This window comes from Ochotona princeps, chromosome 4 (assembly GCF_030435755.1).
Source record: "Ochotona princeps isolate mOchPri1 chromosome 4, mOchPri1.hap1, whole genome shotgun sequence".
NCBI classification, from domain to species: domain Eukaryota; kingdom Metazoa; phylum Chordata; class Mammalia; order Lagomorpha; family Ochotonidae; genus Ochotona; species Ochotona princeps.
In genome coordinates this window covers 39,701,403-39,719,870 of record NC_080835.1, presented here as the reverse complement: position 1 = coordinate 39,719,870, position 18,468 = coordinate 39,701,403, and the positions used below count along the sequence as shown (strand labels likewise).

At 58.3% G+C, this 18,468-nt stretch overlaps 1 protein-coding gene across 2 annotated transcripts in view; it reads left to right on the top strand.

The window, feature by feature from the left end:
* Positions 1 to 3,187: 3,187 nt before the first annotated feature.
* KCNC1 (potassium voltage-gated channel subfamily C member 1) overlaps positions 3,188 to 18,468 on the top strand; it is a 41,700-nt gene continuing 26,419 nt past the window's right edge. The window contains exon 1 of one of the 2 annotated variants that reach the window (XM_004593743.4): positions 3,188 to 4,971. In XM_004593743.4, coding sequence (XP_004593800.2) covers positions 4,402 to 4,971 — 570 coding nt within the window. In that variant the 5' untranslated portion in view covers positions 3,188 to 4,401. The remainder of the gene's footprint in view (positions 4,972 to 18,468) is intronic. The other variant, XM_058663282.1, reaches the window with a different exon arrangement.

Here is an 18,468-nt window from a genome sequence, read left to right as displayed (position 1 = left end):
GGGAGCCCCATGTCTCTTCTCCTCTAGCCTGCACTCAGCTGCAATGCTGAGAATGCTGGAATGATCGCCATTCCCACCCCACACTAAAGAAACCACAGAGAAGTTGTGTGCTTTGTCCAAGGTCACAACTGGCCAAGGTGGGACTGGGATTTGAATCCAGGAGGTCCGATGCTCTAGGCTACGGCATACTACCCCAGCAGTAATCACTGCCTCCTCCCGCTGCTCTCCATAGTTCCCAAAGATTCCAGCTTGGGACCACACACCAACGCTGCAGGAGAGGCTGGGAATGGTGAGGCCAGAAAGGGCATGGCTCCAAAGTGGGAGAGGAGTGAGGCTTTCGGATGAGCTGAGGGTCTGCAGATGATCATTGTGGATGACACGCTAACCTCCCAGTCCTCATCCATGTTCCCATGTCTCTGCCTTTTGTTTTTTTCTTCTATGTTGCCCTCTTGGTTTTTCTGGGATTTCTGCAAATGCCAGCCTGCAGTGTGAAGAGGAAGTGAGAATGACTTTTATATATGCTGCTTTGGATATGGTGGGGGCGGGGAGTTATTTCTTGGGGCCTAGGATGGGGCGGGTGTCATTAGGTCACTAAGGGAGAAGAATCCTGAGGTGAAATGCATGGGGCATCCCCGGGCAGCTGGCATCTCCAGCAGGGAGGCTCTGCATCCAAGTCTTCTTTGCACATGTCTAGGGGAACCTCAAGATATGATGCCTGTCTTTTCACAGTCCTCCCTCCATGCATCTCTGCTTTATACCTGTCTTTCAAACACAGGGCCAGGCCGGGCCAGAACCCCTAAGCTTCTACTTTTCTCCTGCCTTGGAGCCTTTTGTTGCTCCCCGGTAGGACTCCCCATGGGGTCCTGGCTGGGGTAAGGCTCTGTGTTGCCTTCCTCAGAGATCCTGGGTAATCTCCACCCCCGGCACTGGGATTCTCAGATCCTGGTCCCTCTCCTGGCCTTTCCCAAGTCCTCAAGACCTCAGGGAGAAGCTACTGCCTGGGACATGGGACAGGCAGGCACACAGGGAGCCCTGTAGAGCTGTCAGTCACTTTAGGGCAAGGAGAGGGACGGTGGAGAAACTCTGGGAACCAGCCCCTGGTGCCTGGCAGTTCTGAAGGACAGAGACAAGAGGTGGGATCCTTGTGCCCCTAAGGCTGGCATTACAGGTTCCAGGGTCAGGTGACCAGGGCAGAGTGGCCACACATCAGGCTGGAAGGAAGGGGAGCCTTGGAGAGGCTTCTCTCTGGCCTCCCACCCAGGCGCGCATGTTTGTGTGTGTCCATCTCTCTGGGCTTTCTCCATTGCTCCATAGGGAGTCTCTGATGCATCATTCCCTGGGTTTGAGTCCAGCTGACCTGAGATCCTGCACCTGCGGCTCTGCCTATGCGTCAGGCCAGGTTGCCCCAGGCCTGGCCTCTTCCCAGGGAGGGGCCAGGATTCACACAGGCATGGGGAGAGAGCGACGCTTAAAGACACTCTAAACCCCCACGTTGCTCTGAGACTGAGCAAGGAGCAGCTCTGATCTAGGAAGATCATGCAGCCATGATTGGGAGTGAGGAAGCATCCCCCTGGCCCCAGACTCCGGTCTTCTCATTGTCTCTGTTGAGCACTGTCCCCATTTCTAGTGTAACTGTCCCTTCTCTCCCTGTTCTCCTTTCATCCCTCCTTCCTTGCCCTGCCCTTTGTCCTCCTCCACCCTCCACTACACAGAGACTCCTCTGTGGTTAGGTCAAGATTTCGCTAGCCAGACAGAGACATCCACGGGCAATGCTTTTGCTCCAGACCCACAACAGCATCTGCAGTCAACGTCAAGGGCTGACAGTCTGCACAGTCAGCAAGAGCCAACAGGTTTACACAGGAGCTTCAGGTCGCTTTAATTAAATCGCCCTTTGCCCAGGCAGCTTGAGTTCGATTGGGTTGGGCTGGGATCAATACGCTGCCGCTTTCCCAGCCCAGCTGTCCCAGGAGCTGAACCTGTCCTCCTGTGTCCTGCCCTGATCCGCCTGCCACTTCCCCCAAAAGTCTGAGAGTCAGTGGAGGGCAGAAGCGGCATCTGATTGATCTGTTAGTGACTTATGCCTGGGACCATCGGAGGAGTGATGGCTGGACCAGTGAGAAGTGGAGGAGTGATGGCTGCGCTAAGTCAGCAGAGGCACTGGTAGCAAGCACCTGCCAGCTAGGAAGGTCAGGAGGTCCAAACTGCTACTCTCACCTCCAGGACAACCAGGAAGCTGTAGAAGTCTCTGCAGGCAACAACTCCCACTCAGCCCCCACATAAGACACAGGGATTACCCCAAGGGCAGCTAAAGTCCTGTAGGGAGGACTTTAGTCCCTTGGACAGTTAATGGAGTTTAGGAATAGCACCCCTCCACATCTGGAACCCCTGAGGACACCAAGGGACTGTGCCTAGTGTCCGGCCAGGGCTCCCAGGAGCATGGGTCAGCACAGTTTCTAAGGGCCCAAGGTGTTTGGGCTTTGGTTTAGGAGTTGTTTGTTTCACATCACTTTATTCATTATATCAGTTTATACATTATAATGTGCAAAGTGCCCCATGGCAATTGAAATTTGTATGTTGCTTTCTGGGAAAGTGTTTATCTTAGAATTAATCCAAATGTGCAAGTAGTGGGTGGTGTCAAGGGGTTACAGCGGTCCAGAATGGAGTGTTAGTGAGGGGCTTAGGGAACAAGATGTGTGTGTGTGTGTGTTGCAGGCCATGCAAGAGGAAGGTTCACGAGGTTCCAGGTTCAGTGCCAAGGGCTGGTATGAAAGGGCTCCCTGAATCTGTGGGTCTTGATCTGGGGCAAGGCGTCTCTGAACACCGTGGGGGAGAGCCTCGCCTCACCGAGACCAGGTAGCCCCCGGGGTTGCAAGAAAAGGGGCGGATGCCGCCGCCCTCCTCACCTCGGTGTGACACGGGGCCACGGGCCCAGACGCCTCTCGGAGTCCCCGCCCATCGAGTGGCGCTCCCTGGGGCGGAGCGTCGGCGGGTCCCCCCGGGACCTGTGGGAGAGGAGCGGGGCGGGCGCCCCCAGCGCTGGGGTGGAGGGAGGCCGGGCTGGTGCTGGGCTGGGAGGGGGGCGCGGAATCAGGGCTTTTTAGGACCCAGCGCGGCGCCTCCCTCCGGGGGCGAGTGCGGCTGCGCGCGCCGTGTGCCCGTGTCCGGAGAGCAGCGGGCTGGACGCGGACCGCGCGAGCCAGCGAGCTGAGCAGCAGCCCGGGCGGCAGCAGCGTCGCGGCGGCCGCGGCCGCTCCGCGCCTTTCCTCGCTGGCCTCGCCGGCCTCGCCGCACCGCGCCACGCCGGGCCCCGCCACCCCCGCCTCCAGGGCCCGACCTCCGCAGCCCCCTGGCCTCGGCCGGCAGCGCCCACCGCCTGCCCGAAGCCGGGAGAGCGGAGCGCGGGGCGCAGAGGCACTGGAGCCAGTGCCTGCCGGCCCCGCAGAGCAAACCCAGCTGGCAGAGCCCCCCGGCCCGGCCCCGCGGAGCTCCGCGACCGTCCGGGAGCTGTCCCTTCAGCACCGCCGCGGAAGCCTGAGTCCGAGCGCAGCCCAGCGGAGCCCAGCTCGAGCCTGAGCGTCCGGAGCGCGGCGCGCAGCGGCCGCCGCACAGAGCAACACCCCGGGCGCCCCTGCCCAGGGGACCCGCCATCTCCTCCGGGAGGCGGGCAGAAGGATCGAGGAGGGCGGGCGGGCGCGCCCGCCGCCGGGGGGAGCAGGCAGCCAGGCAAGGAGAGGGAGGGAGGGGGCCGGAGCCCGCCCTGCACCCCGAGCTGCAGCCCAGCCACGCAGGGAGGAAGGCTGCCGGCATCCATCTCCCCCGCGCGCGCGGAGGACGCGCTGCGGCGACCACCGCACAGCCGAGCGCGCATCTCCCGGCCCCCTCGCCTCCCCTCCCCCCTTCTGGGGGCTGGTCTATCTGCCCGGCCCCAGGAGCAGCCAGCTTCCTCTTCCCCGACCCCCGCCCACCCCGTAAGCTTTGTGTGGAGCTCTCCGCTCTCCCGCTGACATGGGGCTGGAAGTCCGGCCCCCCCACCCGCTTTCCCCTCCTCCCGGGGCTCGCCGCTGAGCGCCGCCCCCCTCTCTCCTTCTCTCCCCTCCTCCCTTTCTCCCTCCCTGCCTCCCTCCCTCTTTCCTCCTCCGCCTCCTCCACAGCCAGACCAGCTCCCTCCCACATCTGGCGCCTGGAGACCCTAGGGATCCCGCACGCACTTCCCGGACCCAAGCGCCCCGAGGGGTCCGGGTCGCTCGCTGGGGTGGCCACAGCCGGGATCCTCTGTCTAACTCCCCCGACGGCTAGGGGGAGGGGGAGGAGGCCGCGCGCCCCCCTCCCCGGCACCGACTCCCCCTGGCGGCCGCTCCCATGGGTGTCGCTGGGCCGCGCCATGCCTAAGGGGGCGCCGCGATGGGCCAAGGGGACGAGAGCGAGCGCATCGTGATCAACGTGGGCGGCACGCGCCACCAGACGTACCGCTCGACGCTGCGCACGCTGCCCGGCACGCGGCTCGCCTGGCTGGCGGAGCCCGACGCCCACAGCCACTTCGACTATGACCCGAGGGCCGACGAATTCTTCTTCGACCGCCACCCGGGCGTCTTCGCGCACATCCTGAACTACTACCGCACGGGCAAGCTGCACTGCCCTGCCGACGTGTGCGGGCCGCTCTACGAGGAGGAGCTGGCCTTCTGGGGCATCGACGAGACCGACGTGGAACCCTGCTGCTGGATGACCTACCGGCAGCACCGCGACGCCGAGGAGGCGCTGGACAGCTTCGGCGGCGCGCCCCTGGACAACAGCGCAGACGACGCGGACGCCGACGGCCCCGGCGACTCGGGCGACGGCGAGGACGAGCTGGAGATGACCAAGCGCCTGGCGCTCAGCGATTCTCCGGACGGCCGGCCTGGCGGTTTCTGGCGCCGCTGGCAGCCGCGCATCTGGGCGCTTTTTGAGGATCCGTACTCGTCCCGCTACGCGCGGGTAAGTGACAACTTGGCCAGGAGAAGCGTGATCCGAGAAGGCAGCGCCCTGTGCTCCCGTGGGCAGGGCAGGGGGCGTGGGGAAGGGGTATGGTGCCTGGGAAACTCAGAACGGGAAAGGTGTGTGTGCGTGTGCGTGTGTATTGGCAGGGGTGGCTGGTTTGCATGCTGCAGGAGTCGGTGTCAGGGCGAGTTTATCGGGATTGCTACAAAGGGGTGTGTTTGTGTGTGAGAGAGTAGACTGTGTGCATTCCTATGTAAGTGTGGTGGTGTGTGTTTAGATGGGAGCGAGTGAACACATGTGTCCCTCTGAGTGTGCACGAGCGCCCGTGGGTGTGTATTTGTGTCGTTGCAGATGTACCTGTGAAGGTGTGAACTGTCCTCTAGATTTTGGTGTGGGGAGGGAAGCCAGAAGCCCCTCCTCCCCCCCAGGTAAGGAGGTGTCTGGAGCCAGCCAGGGCCCAAGACGGCCTGAGGCCTGCCTGGCTGCTTCAGAGGCCACCCCTTCTGAACCACAACCTTTGCCACCCTAAGGTCAAGGGGGGGAATCTTAAGGGCTGATTCCCATGGCTGGGGATGGTGATGCCCCTGAGACCTACACTTATCGTGGCTCTGGCTCGGAGCTTGTCCTACCTCTGTGTGCAAAGTGATGCTGGTGTGAGGGGGGCACGGGGCTAACACCCGTGAGTTGTAGGGGAGCAGAGAGAGGCCCTCTAAGGGGGTGCCTGCAAGGAAAAGGTGTGTCTGAGAGGGGGGTGTGTCCCCATCAGCCACTCCCCTTTGACAGCAGCTTGTTGCCTGGAGAAAGGACTTTTCGTTGCTGACCTTGGTCCCTTAGAGGCCCTCCCTGGATTCGTGTCTGCCTCTGTAAAATGGAAGCAGGGGCTCCAAGGGCCTTTGCTGCTGGCCTCTCAGCAGTGCAGCCCAAAAGAGGTTCTAGTAGCAGCCAGCTAGCCACCCTGGAGGAGATAGTTCCACTTCCTGGACTCTCTCTGCAGAGACATGAGGAGGGTCTAGGCCAGGAGGACAGGAGCAGAGAGAGACCCTTCCCTGACCTGTAGACGGCCAAGCCCCCTCTCCCCATCCCACCTCACACACAGGACACAGCATTACCTCTGCTGCCCTTGGCTTCCTTCTGCCCACTGCAGCCTGAGCAGAGCTGGGGAGGCTTGCAGTTGGGAAGCAGGGCTAAGGGTCTACCCAGGAGCCAAGGGGGCAGGAGGCCCCTCAGTGCCCAAGGGCAGAGAAAGGCTGTGTTAGGCACAGGACTGGTTGGCTTGCTGCCAGGATTGAGCACAGGATGTGTGTGTGTGGGGGGGGGCAGCAGGCTAGCATCTAGCACTTAAATCCTAGAAGAGGTCTGTGTTGGGGGAGGGATGTAAGAGGGAGAGAATTGGCATCAGATTGTGCCCCTGAGGACCCTGTCCAAGGTCACCCCAAAAGCTGGAGACCAAGTGAGACCTGAACCCAAGTCTCCGGGGACCTTATCCTGCTCTGGACTAGCCACTAGCTCCCTGCCCTTCCCCAAGTGGCCTGGGACCCCCAGAGAACTCCCCTCCCCCTCCCTGCCAGAGGCCAGCACTATTGGAGGATTATGTAACTGGGAACTCAGCTGAGCTGGGGGGTGGTGAGGGAGGGGGCTGCAGCAGAGGCACTGGGAGATGGAGCCATTGAGTGCTAGGGGTATGGTGGGAGGCAGGTTGGGCAAAGGCTTGGCTTCCGTTTGGCCCACATTTGACCTTGGACAGCATGTTCCCCCTGCTTCCAACCTTGGCCTGCAGGGCTGGGGCAGGCCAGCCATGCCATTATGATTTCAGCCTCTTGACTCCTTAGCAGAAGCCTGCATGTTCACACCCCTTTGCCCTGGACTCAGCTGTGATCAAAGTCCCTGAGTGTCAGGGCAGGCAGGAGTGGATGGGGGTGCTGTCCCAGCCCCTCTCTCCCCACATTCATTCCTGGACTGATGGGGGAAGCTTTCCCTAGAGTAGACACATGGGCCAGTCAAGATGACGTGGGGTCTTGCCCGGGTACAAAACAGAAAAATCATTAAAAGTGCTCTTAAGGAGATGTCTGGTGAAGGGCAGGTTCCCAGGGCCAAGCTAGCCAGGAGGAGGTGGTGGTGGGGCCGGGGTGCCAAGGCCAAGGTGGCTACCCACAGGAAACTGCCTCACTCTGTCTGCGCTGCCCTTTCCCCCACAGCCTCAAGAAAAGCTTCTCATCCCTTCTTGTCTTGGGTGACAAATGAGGACCCAGGCCCCTAGGAGAAAGGGGCTGAGGCAGAGCAGGAATGGGAACCCCAGCTCCCCGCTGCCCCCCAGCCGGCCTCGCTGCATTGCGTTGTGTCTCTGCAGCTCAGCTGCGCAGGGCCCAGCCAGTTGCCCGCCCGCCCGCCGGCTGCCCTCCTCCCGCTTTGCGCTGCTGTCACCTGCATTCCCCTCCCCCAGGCCCCTTCCAGGCCTCCTGGAATTGCTGGGTGTGGGACTAAAGGTTGTTATTTGGGGCTGTAGACCAGGGTGTTGTGTGAGAGAAGACTTGTGCCAGAGAGGTGCTGTGTGGGGGTGGCAAGGGAGACCATGTGTGTGTGAGCAGACACAGACAGGCGATTGACACTCTGGTGCACACATGGGTATGTGAATGTGTACACCGAGACCAGGTTTGTGCAACTCTGCTTCCCTATGTCAGAGAATGCCTGTGTGAGTGTGAGAAAGACAGATAGTGGGTGAGGTGGACTCTGTGTGTGTGTGTTTGTGAAAGAGAGAGAGACTACATGTACAATGCTCAAGGTGAGTGTCGCTATGGGGACCAAGTGTGCAAGGGCCAATGGAAGCTTTTGGCTGTGTGTGTGTATGTGTGTGTGTGCGTGAGACCATCTGTGCAGGAGGCTGCAGATGGACCTGTGAGTGACCAGCTGCGTGTGCCAGTGTGCTTCTATGTGTGACAGTGTGTCTGGGGCTGGAGACACGGTCTGAGTGCACCTCTAGGAAAACGAAAGGCAGCAGCTTCCTGCCTGCCACTTCCATCTCCTGGAATGCCTTGGTCACCCTTGATGAGGGCACTTCTGGTCAGTGTGGGCATGTGAGCCTGGTGGCGAGGTCACCTTTGCCCGAGGAGCTGCCGCCCGCGCAAGGCTATGGTATCAGTTCTGGAAGGTGGGGGGCTACATGGCTGGCCTGGGAGGTCCCATCCAAGCTCCTGACAGGTGGCAGTTGCTCCCTTGGCTGCTGTGTCCTGGCCAGAGCCCTGCTTGTATCCAGGTGGGGATGACGAGGATCCTATGGGGTCAGGAGTCAAGGGCTCCCTCCAGGGGCAGTGCTGGGGCAGGTGGAGGTTGGCCATGTGGAAGGCAAGGCCTGCAGTGCTCACGTGGCAGTTGTAAAGCTGGGAGAAAGGGTGTGAGGCAGCCTGCAGGGGCCCTGCTTGAAATCTATCCCTCCATCGCCCACCCAGCTCAGGTCCGCGGCCCTTGGCTTTCATCTCTGAAGTATATCAGGAGCATCATTCTGTGTTGTACCAGGGCCAGTGGTGGTCCCCAGGCAATGTCCCTGGCACCCACGCAGGACTGGTGCTATTTGTCACCCACATTCAGTGACCTGCCAGATGCCAAGCCAATGCCCAGGCACCCAGGCTGAGGAAGCCCCACTCGCAGTTCCTGCACTGCCTGCCTCTGTCTGAGTCCTTGTCCTGTGTCCATCTCTCTGCATAGTCTCTACCTCTTTGGGCCCTAAAGCAGCCCTGGGGTGCCCTCAGCTCCCTGGTGCTGGAATGCAGAGCCCAGCTAGAGACTTCCATCTGTCCCTTGGTCACAGGCTCTTGCAGACTCATTCTTTGGAGGATTAGGGGACAGAGCCATCATCAGGGTCTTTGTAGGCAACCTAATCTCCCCTCTTCGGGTCTTCTCCTCCCAACCAGGCTCTCTTGAGTTATGACAATGAGTGCAAAAGATCCTTGGACAGTGTAAAGAACGCTCTGGCATGTCCCCAGCCACCTCGAGCCCCCTTGCCATGATACCTACTTCGGTGTTCTTCCATGGCTTTTGCAGAGGTCCTTCTGTCTGAATGATACACCCAGCCTCTGCCCTCTCAGAAATGGAATGGCAAGCCAATGGTGTGCTGATCTGAGTCCCTCAACCTCATCATGGCTAAACGGGGTGATGATGAGGCAACCTCAAAGGGCTGAGGTAGAGACCCACAGGGGGCTCTGGAGCCTGGCTCGCAGGTGGGACTCAGCCAGCACTGGCAGCCATCACCACTCTTGTTGCATTCTCATTTTACCCCTGCTCATCTCCAGACTTCACGGTGCTGACCACTGGGCTGCAGCCCCCTCTGCAGGGCCTCTTTTAAAGTTGCTGACCTGGTCCAGGTTCCCTGCCCCAGGGCCTTTGAAGTTACAGTTCCCTCTTTTTCTGACCCCTTTTCCATGCTTTACATCATCCCCAAAACACCAGCTCCTGGCTGGGCTGGGCTGGATCTGGAGCAGGGCTGACCCCTCTGCAGAGCAGTCTGCTTTGTGATAAACCAGTGATCAACAGCTTGCTTGACTCAGCTGTGTCTCCCACCTGGGACTCCAGCTTCATGCATATGCAGTGGCGATAGGTGAGGAAACAGGTCCAGCGAGGAGTACTTTACCCAGGGCCACATTGAAGCATATCCATTACGGGGGCTGCTTCAGCAGCTTTTGTGTGGGGACTCGTGGCTCAGGGGGTGCACCTGCCCCTGGACTCTGGGAAGGAGGATATTGCTTTGGCCTCTTAGGGGGACCAGTGGGGGAGGGCCATCCAAGGCCCACGTTGGCGGGGCAGGCACTGGGGGATCTCGGCCACCTACACCAGCTGAATATAGTGCCTCTGGCTATTCTGAGCAGTCTCATGACCAGCGCCTTCGCTCTGCACCGAAAGGTCAAGGCCTGGGCCGCAGCCGCCCGTCAGCTCCTGGCCGCCACCCCGGCCTGAGCGCCTAGCCCTAGTGCAGACTCAGAGGACAGGGACAGCCTGCGAGGCTTTGGGGAGTGCTGCTGCCCATTGTATGGCAGGGAAAATCCTGGGGAGCAGCTGGGTGCTCCCAGGTCTCCACAAGTCACTACTGCTCTGCAAAGATGCGTTCAGTGATACTGTTTACCCACAGTGAGGCCGATTGTAGTTAGGACCCTCTCAAGGTTGATGCAGGGGTTACAATGGTAGGTTCCTGCAGTGTGATTCAACTCTGAATACAGCCTTGGCAGGTGCAACTTTATCACCAAGGACCACCAGGATTAGAGTTAGAAAATCGCTAAGAGGAAACCTCAGGTTAAGGGGATTCTGGCTAACTGACCGGGAGCAGGAATCTAGGGATGGTGGAGAATGGGGAACCTGATTAGAGATCAGAGAGGGTGGGAGTGCAGGGCATCATGGTGAGACTGACTGTTTGGAGCTCTTTGCTAAAGTTGCTTTAGAGACAGGCTCAGAGAAGGGAAGACAGCTGCTCAAGGCCACACAGGAACCACTGAGACTCCAATTCGTGATGCTAGCCTGGATGGTGCATACCTGTTTGTCCTTAGTTTGAAAAGAACACCAAAGTCGGCCTGGACACACCTGCTCCTCTTACCTTCTGCCATTGATTTCCTGCCCAGAAGGAGGTGTCATTAGATGCAGTCGCCCTTCAGAGGTCAGGCCTGGCTGGTTGAGACCAACTCAGGCCAGGCCCCCGCGTCCTGAACCTCCCTAGGCAGGAGCCTTCTCCCTCTCCTAAGAGCTCCTACTGTGTGCTGAACACTGTCTTAGACTGCCTTTACATTGTTTCATTTACATCTCCCTTGACTCTTGCATGGTGGCATCATTATTGTCACGCCAGTTCAGGGGCAGGGCTGCTGAAGTTCGGAGAAGTTAATCACCTACCCAAGGTCACTGAGCTCATGAGCATTTGGATCAGTCTTGGGCCCTGGGGTCTGTGTGACACTGGAGCCCTGTCCATCCCTGCTGCCTCCTGCCAGAGACAGTACCTGGGGCCTCCTGTGTCCTGGTTCTTGCCTTCCCCACCATGCCTTACTCAGCAGCCCTGGCAGGGTCCTGCTTGGCCTATCCTAGTGCCTGGGTAGCGGCAGATTGGGGCTGTAGCTGGTAGCCCCAAAGCGGAGGGTTTTGTGATGGGATGAACACAGTACCTGGGGCCCCATATGATCAGCAGGGGAGTGCAGGGGCACTGGAGTACAGGGGCACCAGTTCTCCTGCGTAAAGTGCTGCATGGGAGTAGTGCTGGTCACCCTTCAGTGCTCTAGGCCTTCTGCTCTGGCATGCGGCTGGTCCTACTGCAGTCCTTGTCACCTCAGCCCTGATGGTAACCTTGGGGTTTTGCTCATCTCTTCCCCTCCCTTTGGTGCCTTTCACTGTGAGCACCCATCCCTAAGCTCCCTAGCTCTATGCTTGAGGGCTCCAGGGTGGGCCTCAATAACTCTGGCTTGCACCATGGAAGCTGAAGGCCCATGGGTCACATTCAGAGCTGGGGGCTTGGACACAGACAGGCCTCTGGAGTCAGGACCAGCCCTGGTGCATGGGGAGCTGAGGCCACAGACAAGCCCTGGGTGTGGGCAGCAGGCAGCAGGATCAGAGCAAGATCTGCAGCCAGGCCACTAAGCCAGCTGCTGTCCCTTGGGCAAGGCTTTGGCCCCTTTAGGCTGCAGTCCTCACCCCCGTCATAAAGTACAGAAGTTATTCTGAATGCCCACACTCCTTGTAGGTGCCAGAGCCGTGTCTGTCCCAGCCCTGACCTGGGCAGCCAGGCTGGCTCTTCCTTCCCTAGCCCTCCTTCCACATCTTGGCCTCACTTCTCTCCAGGAAGCACAGTGTGCTCCCCTGACCAGGGTCCTGGCACCATGCCTGGTAGGATCCCAGAGGGAGAGGGCTGAAGAGCTTCTCCCCACCCCACGTTCATTCAGCAGTTCTTTCTCAGTCTCTGCTCATTCACTCATTCATTCATTCAAGGCACAGAAGTCCCGGCCCTGTCTGATAGACTTGCCCAGCCCTCATGCTGACAGAGATCCGGAGCCACCTCTCCAGGGGTTGCATGCTCAGGCCTGGAGGTGGGGCAGCACCGCTTCCTTATTCTGCAGGTTCTCCTTGCAGCTGTCCAGCCTCAGGAAGCTGTGGAAAGGCAAGCTCCAAAGGGAGATGCTGTACCAAGCTGGGGACCTGGAGCAGGGGCTGTGGGGCCACCTCCAGTGGTGTAGGGGCCCTGTGGAGTTCAGTAACTTCAGGTTCCTGGGCTCTGTCCTGGGAGAATTGAATTCCTGGGCATGAGGCATGGCGGCGTGGTGAGAATGTTTCCTCCTCTCGCAGATAAAGCTACTGTTCTAGAGGCAGTCACCGCGGAGGACGCTAGGACCATGTGGGGGTCAGGAGTGTGGCACTTACAGTGTGCCAGCAGGCCCTGGTTAGGGAAGGAAGGGTGTCAGCCTCCTCCCTGCCCCCATCACAGACCTCTGCATTCAGAATCCACCTTTTAACAAGGCTCTCGTGCATGACTCATGCGCACTCCAGTTAAAGCAGTGCTGCTCTGAGCAGCGGCTCCCAGGCCAGGGACAGCCCAGGACACGGTATGGGCAGGGGGCAGAGCTCCCCCAGAGGCCTCTGCACATGCCTGGAGGCACACCAGTGTGGAAGGGCGATGGGGCCTCAGGGCGAAACCCTGTCTCAGCAGCTGCCAAGCCTGCTCAGGCCCAGTGGGCTCACTCTCAGAGTCTCTTCCTTCACTTCTCAGGGAGTCCTGCCATGGCCACATTGAAAACACCACTGTTTCATCACCTCCGCAGATACCCCCTGGTTGAAACCACTATGTTCTTAGCCTCTTAGCCTCAAGACTGCCTAACCATCCTCGCTGTCTCTGCCCTGGCCGCCCCCTTCCTTGCTCACCTGGGCAGGGTCCCACCTGTCACCGTCAGCATCCAGGGCACACAAGGCTCCATCTTTCCAAACTTCCACAGCAGCCCAGCACCAACTCCCATGCAGAGCTCAGAGGCCAAGATACTATTGTCCCAAAGCAGGATGCACAAGTCCCCAAACCCCATGGGGGTCCAGCCCTGCCTCAGGGCTTTGCTTCTCCAACAGCCAGCTGGGCTCTTTGCTGCGTCCCCTCTCACCGCCTTCCCTGTCCACTTGCATGGTCCCCTACTCTTGTCAACTTTGTCAACTCTCTGGGTGGGAAGTTCTAGGCCTAGTGGTTAGCTTTCAAAGCAGACTGCTCCCCTTGAAAGTGTGTTTCTGTCCCTCTACCTGGCATTCAGTAGCAGAAAGTGAGTGAGTTCCAAGTCTGTTTCTTGACCTCAGTAACGTGATCCTTAGCCCCTTTCTCTCCAGGAGTCCTGCATTCGAATCCCAGCCCTGCTCAGGTCCAGCTGTGTGACCTTGGCCAAGTTCCGCAGCCCATCTGTGCTCCCCGAGAGGGCTGTGAATAGCACCTGACTCACAGGGCTGCTGGAGGATCCAATGTGTTAAGCGCTTAGCCCAGAACTCAGAGCATAATTAGTGCTTCATTCTTATGGGTTCCACTTCTAACTGCCCTTGACATTTGAAAGGGCCAAACCCCTCACCTTGTCCTCACCTGTTTTCCACCTGCTTCCTTCAAGATGCAGCTTCTACCCCTCCCTCCAGATACATCTTCTAAGGTCATCACCCACTCAGGCTCTGGGGCCACTTCTTCCAGAGTTCATGACTGTTACCAGCCTGGGAGGAAGGCACATACTCTACTGTTGTCCCTCTGAGCTTTCCCCTACTCAGCCAGGTAGTCTGAGGTATGAGCGCGATGAGGTGGGGGGTGGGGGCGGCGGTGAACCTTCTGCCTGCCTGTTAGTGATAGGGACGACAGCAGGCTGACATCAGGCTCTGGTTGGGAGCCCAGCACAAGGACCTGATATCCTGACAAGTGTGCTGTGTGGTGGGATCTGGTGGCCAGCTCCTGGTACTGGAACAGCACCTTATTCAAGGGAGCCTGGGCCCCAGAGAGGAGCAGCAGCAGGACCAGGCAGCCCTGGGGTCATCGGAGCTCAGGAGCTAATGCTGGAAGATCCTGGGGGTGCCAGTCGGCAGGGTCCCTCTGAGGCTGGGTTGTTCTACCGGGCAGACGCCAGGCTGGGTGGGGACAAGCTAATATTAGCAGGGCCAGTCCCTGGACAGCTGAGCCCAGGGGCCCTCGGGAGCCAGCTCTGCCAGGCCAAGGCTCGGATGCTACTTTCGCCTCGGCTGCTGTTGGTGCCAGCTGAAGCCATATCAAGACTGTGCTGGGGCCTCAAACACTCCTTCTCTGCTCCCTGCCTGGCAGCCCTGCTCCTACTGCACCCTGGCTGCTCTGCATGTCAAGTCAATCTGGGAGCACTGTTCCTTGCCAGAGGCTGCTGTTAGCACCCATTCATTCATTCATTTATTCACTTGTGTACTCATTTGGCCAGTAAATATTTATGAACACCTGCTATGTGGCAGGCACATAGTAGGCAAAGAATGCAACAGTCAGAAGTCCTTGCCTTTCCGTTCGGGAAGCTCTTCTCTTCTCTCCTCTCCTCTCCTCTCCTCTCCTCTCCTCTCCTCTCCTCTCCTCTCCTCTCCTCTCCTCTCCTCTCCTCTCCTCTCCTCTCCTCTCCTCTCTTTTCTCTCTCTCTCTCTCTCCCTCTCCCTAGTACTGAAAACAGGTAGTGCTGATGGCTGGCTGCCTCCTGGCCTACACTGCAAACCCTGGCCGCCTCCCCCATGGGCTTCTGAGAGCAGGAGTTGACCTACTAAGAGAGTAGCTGCAGCTGGGGTGGCTGCAAAGGGGGATCCAGACAGCCTCGTGGATTCCCCAAGGCCTTCTCTGCCCACCCACCTGTCTGGTCAGGTTGGCAACTGTGACTCCCTCGGGGCTTGTTGCCAGGGCAAGAATGCTAACATGCCTTCAACCACAGCTCCCTGCCAGGGCCAGCGCCTCATCCCTTAGAGATTCATTTTTGATGCTCAACCTCAGGGGTTCTTTGAGCATCTGTGAGGAACACAGTCACCTGCTGGGCCTGATGGGGCCTCCAGAGCCCAGGGCCGAGGCCCAGGCTCTCTGAAGCCTGCATGGCATCATTCTCCTTATATGTGACATATGCAGTGGAGGTCCAGTAGGACCAGAGGCAGAACTCCAGGAAGAGACCCCATCTGTAGCATTGGGGGTGCATGGGGATGGGGAAGGAAGAGTGCATGGCTCAGCCTGGATCTTAGTCTGCCCTCTGCCTCTCTGTGGACCTAGGCAGGGGCCTCCAGTTAAGCCAATCTGTTCATGTGTAGACCAGGAATGACAGCTGCCACTGCACAGGCAGGACGAATCGCAGATACACAGTCCCCAGCCTTGATGCCTGGCATTTACTGGGCATGCTGTCACTGCAGACCCGGATTCTCCAGTGTATGGCAAGGCCCCTGCTGAGCCACCAAGACAGGGAGGAAAGCCGCACAGCCTCATCTGGTGGCCTCGCAGTCTCAAGGGCCTGAACCACTGTCACCAGTGATATATTTAGCGGTACAAAGGTCAGAGATGCTGGGCACTGGCTTCCCTTCTAGGTGGCAGGAATCATGTCTCCTGAGGCCTGGCTGTCACCAAGTGGATATTTTCTCTTGTGTGACAGTCTGGGGATTTGAGCGCAAGTCTCAGAGTTCAAGGTGGTCCATCCCGGCTTGCAGAGCCTGCCACCCCAGCTCTTGCCCAAAGCCTAATCGTACATTTCTCCCTGGAAATGCCAGCCCTTCCTGGGGCTACAACACCCTGCAGCTCCCTGGCTCCTTGCCTTGTATTACTGTGCACCAGGAATGTAGCTGACAGGAGGCTCCCTTCTGGGTCACCTCGGATAGCTTCTCCTCTCTGCAGGCTCTCCCGACCCCTCCCAACCTCCTGCAGGAGCTGGCTCTGTCCCCTGTGCTGTGGGCCCTTGATCCACTGACCTACTGAGGTTACATGTTTCTCGGTCTCTACTGCAATCTTCTTAGAGGACAAGGAGCCACTTAGGCAAGGAGAGCTCCTGTTACGTAACAGGAAATCAGGAAATTTCTGCTCAGGCCATGCATCTTGCCACAGCCCTGGGAAGTGGGAGGGTTGGATATGACACCCACATTACTGATGAGGGAAGAATGACCCAGAGAGATTCATTGATTTGTCTAAGACTGTCTCATTAGTAAGTGGTGGGTGATGGATTAGATACCAGGGCTGCTTTGGGCAGATAGAGCTGAACCTCTGTTCCTTCCTGCTCTAGTGGGCTGTGGTTCTGCTATCAAGAAGGACGTGTTTGGGACAGGCATTTGGCCTGGACCTTCAGCTACCAGTATGTTACTGTGTCCCATGTTGGAAGTGCCTGGGTTCAATCCTTGGCTTTGGCTCCTGGTTTCTGCTGCCTACAAAAGTGTACCCTGGGAGGCAGCAGGTGATGGTTCAAGGACTTGGGTCCCTGCCACCCATGTGGGAGACCTGGGTTGAGTTCCCAGCTCTTTTCTTTTACCTGGCTCAGCCGCACCCCCCCCCCATTAGGGCAGGCATGGTGGGGGGAAGGGAGGTGAAGGAGGGAATAGAAGCTGTTTCTTGTTCTGTCTTTCACTCAGATAATTTTTAAATTTAAGAATGCTGTGGTCAGATAGATGAGTAAAGGACAAATGGAATAAAATATGGCTGAAAAGGTGGCTCGATGGCTGGATATGGATGCATGAGTGGGTAGAAGGACATATCGAGATACAGACAGCTGGGTCGATGACTCCTTTGGGCGAAGAGCAATATGAATGAAGGGGATTCTAATGGCTTGCCCTCAGGGCAGGAGAAGTTCTGCCCTGGCAAGGTGGGCAGGCAGAGTAACTTTGGAAGATACAGGGGGCAGGCTGATGTATGGGGTGACAGGACTGGGAGCTGAGTTGGGTTGGCCTGAGGAACTGAGCCACACTGCATGGAGAGGAGGTCCTGAGGAAGGGAGTGGGCCAGAACCAAGCAGGAAGGAAGCTGCAGGAGAGCCATGTCAACAGGGAGCCTGACCCACCAGGCTGTACCTTCAACCTGTTCTGGGGCAGCCGGCCACTCTTGCTGCCCAGGCCCTTAGCCTCAGTGAGGGAGAACTTCTGACAGCTTGGGCGGGTGAACGTCCAGAGGCCCCAGTCAATGCCGAGGTGTGGGTGTTCCCCAGGCCCTGGAAGACGTTTGCTCAGGAATGCGAAAAGCTGCCATCAGCCCACCGTTTTGCCTGCAGACCCCACACTCTAGCTGTGAGCTCCAAGGCTTGGGTTCCAAGTGCCTTGCAAGGACTTAGTAGAGAGACCAGAGGCAAGGTTGACCAAGAGCTGAGCTTGGCATCTGGAGGCTAAGATGCCGCTGCCCTGGAGAAGCCTCTTGCAGTTGGAGCTAAGGGAAGGTCTCCATCTGCACCAGGCACAGCGCTGCAAGCACCAGGCTGCCTCCCACAAGCCTGCTCTGGTGTGCCCCAGCACCAAGCTCATGCGTGTGTGCATGTGTGTGTGTGTGTGTGTGTGTGTGCTCGCACATCCACTGGCCCCAGCGATCTCCCTGGGAAACCAGGTCCCAATGAGCGCGCCTGGTGTGCCGCTAACTGCTCATTACAGTCACGGCTGTGGCTAAGTATAGCAGCAGCACATGCAAGACCAAGACAACAAAGCAGAGGCTTTCCATAAAAACGCTGCACAGGCAAACACACAGACATCTGCGCACACTGCCGCCCCACACTCAGATGCAACCCTGACCTGACACACAAGTGCACACGTCCTTGTACCAACACAACGCTTCATTCTTTCTTTCACTCATTCAGTACACATTTGTCAGGTGTCTGGGAGAGTGATTAATAATAAGTGTGCTGGAGCCAGACCAAACTGGGCCTCCACCTGGGACCCCCTCACTTTCCAGCTGGCTGACTGTGGGTAGTTGCTTAACCCCTTTGAGGCTGTGACTTTCAGAGTAGGTGTAGGGGTGCATGAGACAGAGCATGAGGGTGTACTTAGGATGGGTATGGTTCAGGACAAGGGTCTGCACACAGTAGGCGTATTCACTAGTGATGGTGAGTGCCTACTGTGTGCCTAGTTCTGTGCCAAGTTCCTGATCTGGAGCTGGTTGTGCCCAGTGTATCCATAAGAAGCACTTGCGGTATATTTGATGATGGAATGAAGGAACAAAGGAATGAAGTTTGTATCAGTGGGTGGTTGGGTGACCTTGAAGTTTCTCCTCTCTAGAGGAATCTACTCTCATCTGTCTCATTCAGACCGTGTCTCTGCAAGGATCTAGATGTTCTTGGGGGTGACCTAGGGCCTCAGCTCTAGAAGAGGAGCTCAAGAGTGTATCTGGGTCACCCTTCATTTTATGGCAGCACAGACAAGAGAACAGAGAGCCAGCCTGGTCTCAGGCCAAGTGGTCAGCAGTTAAGGGCAAGAACCCAGGTTTGCCACCTTGAGCCACCCCAGCCCAGTGGTCTGGCACAGGGGTGGTGCTTGGGCAGCCTCACACTAGAGCCCCAAACTGCAGCCTGCAACAGGAAGCCCAGAGCC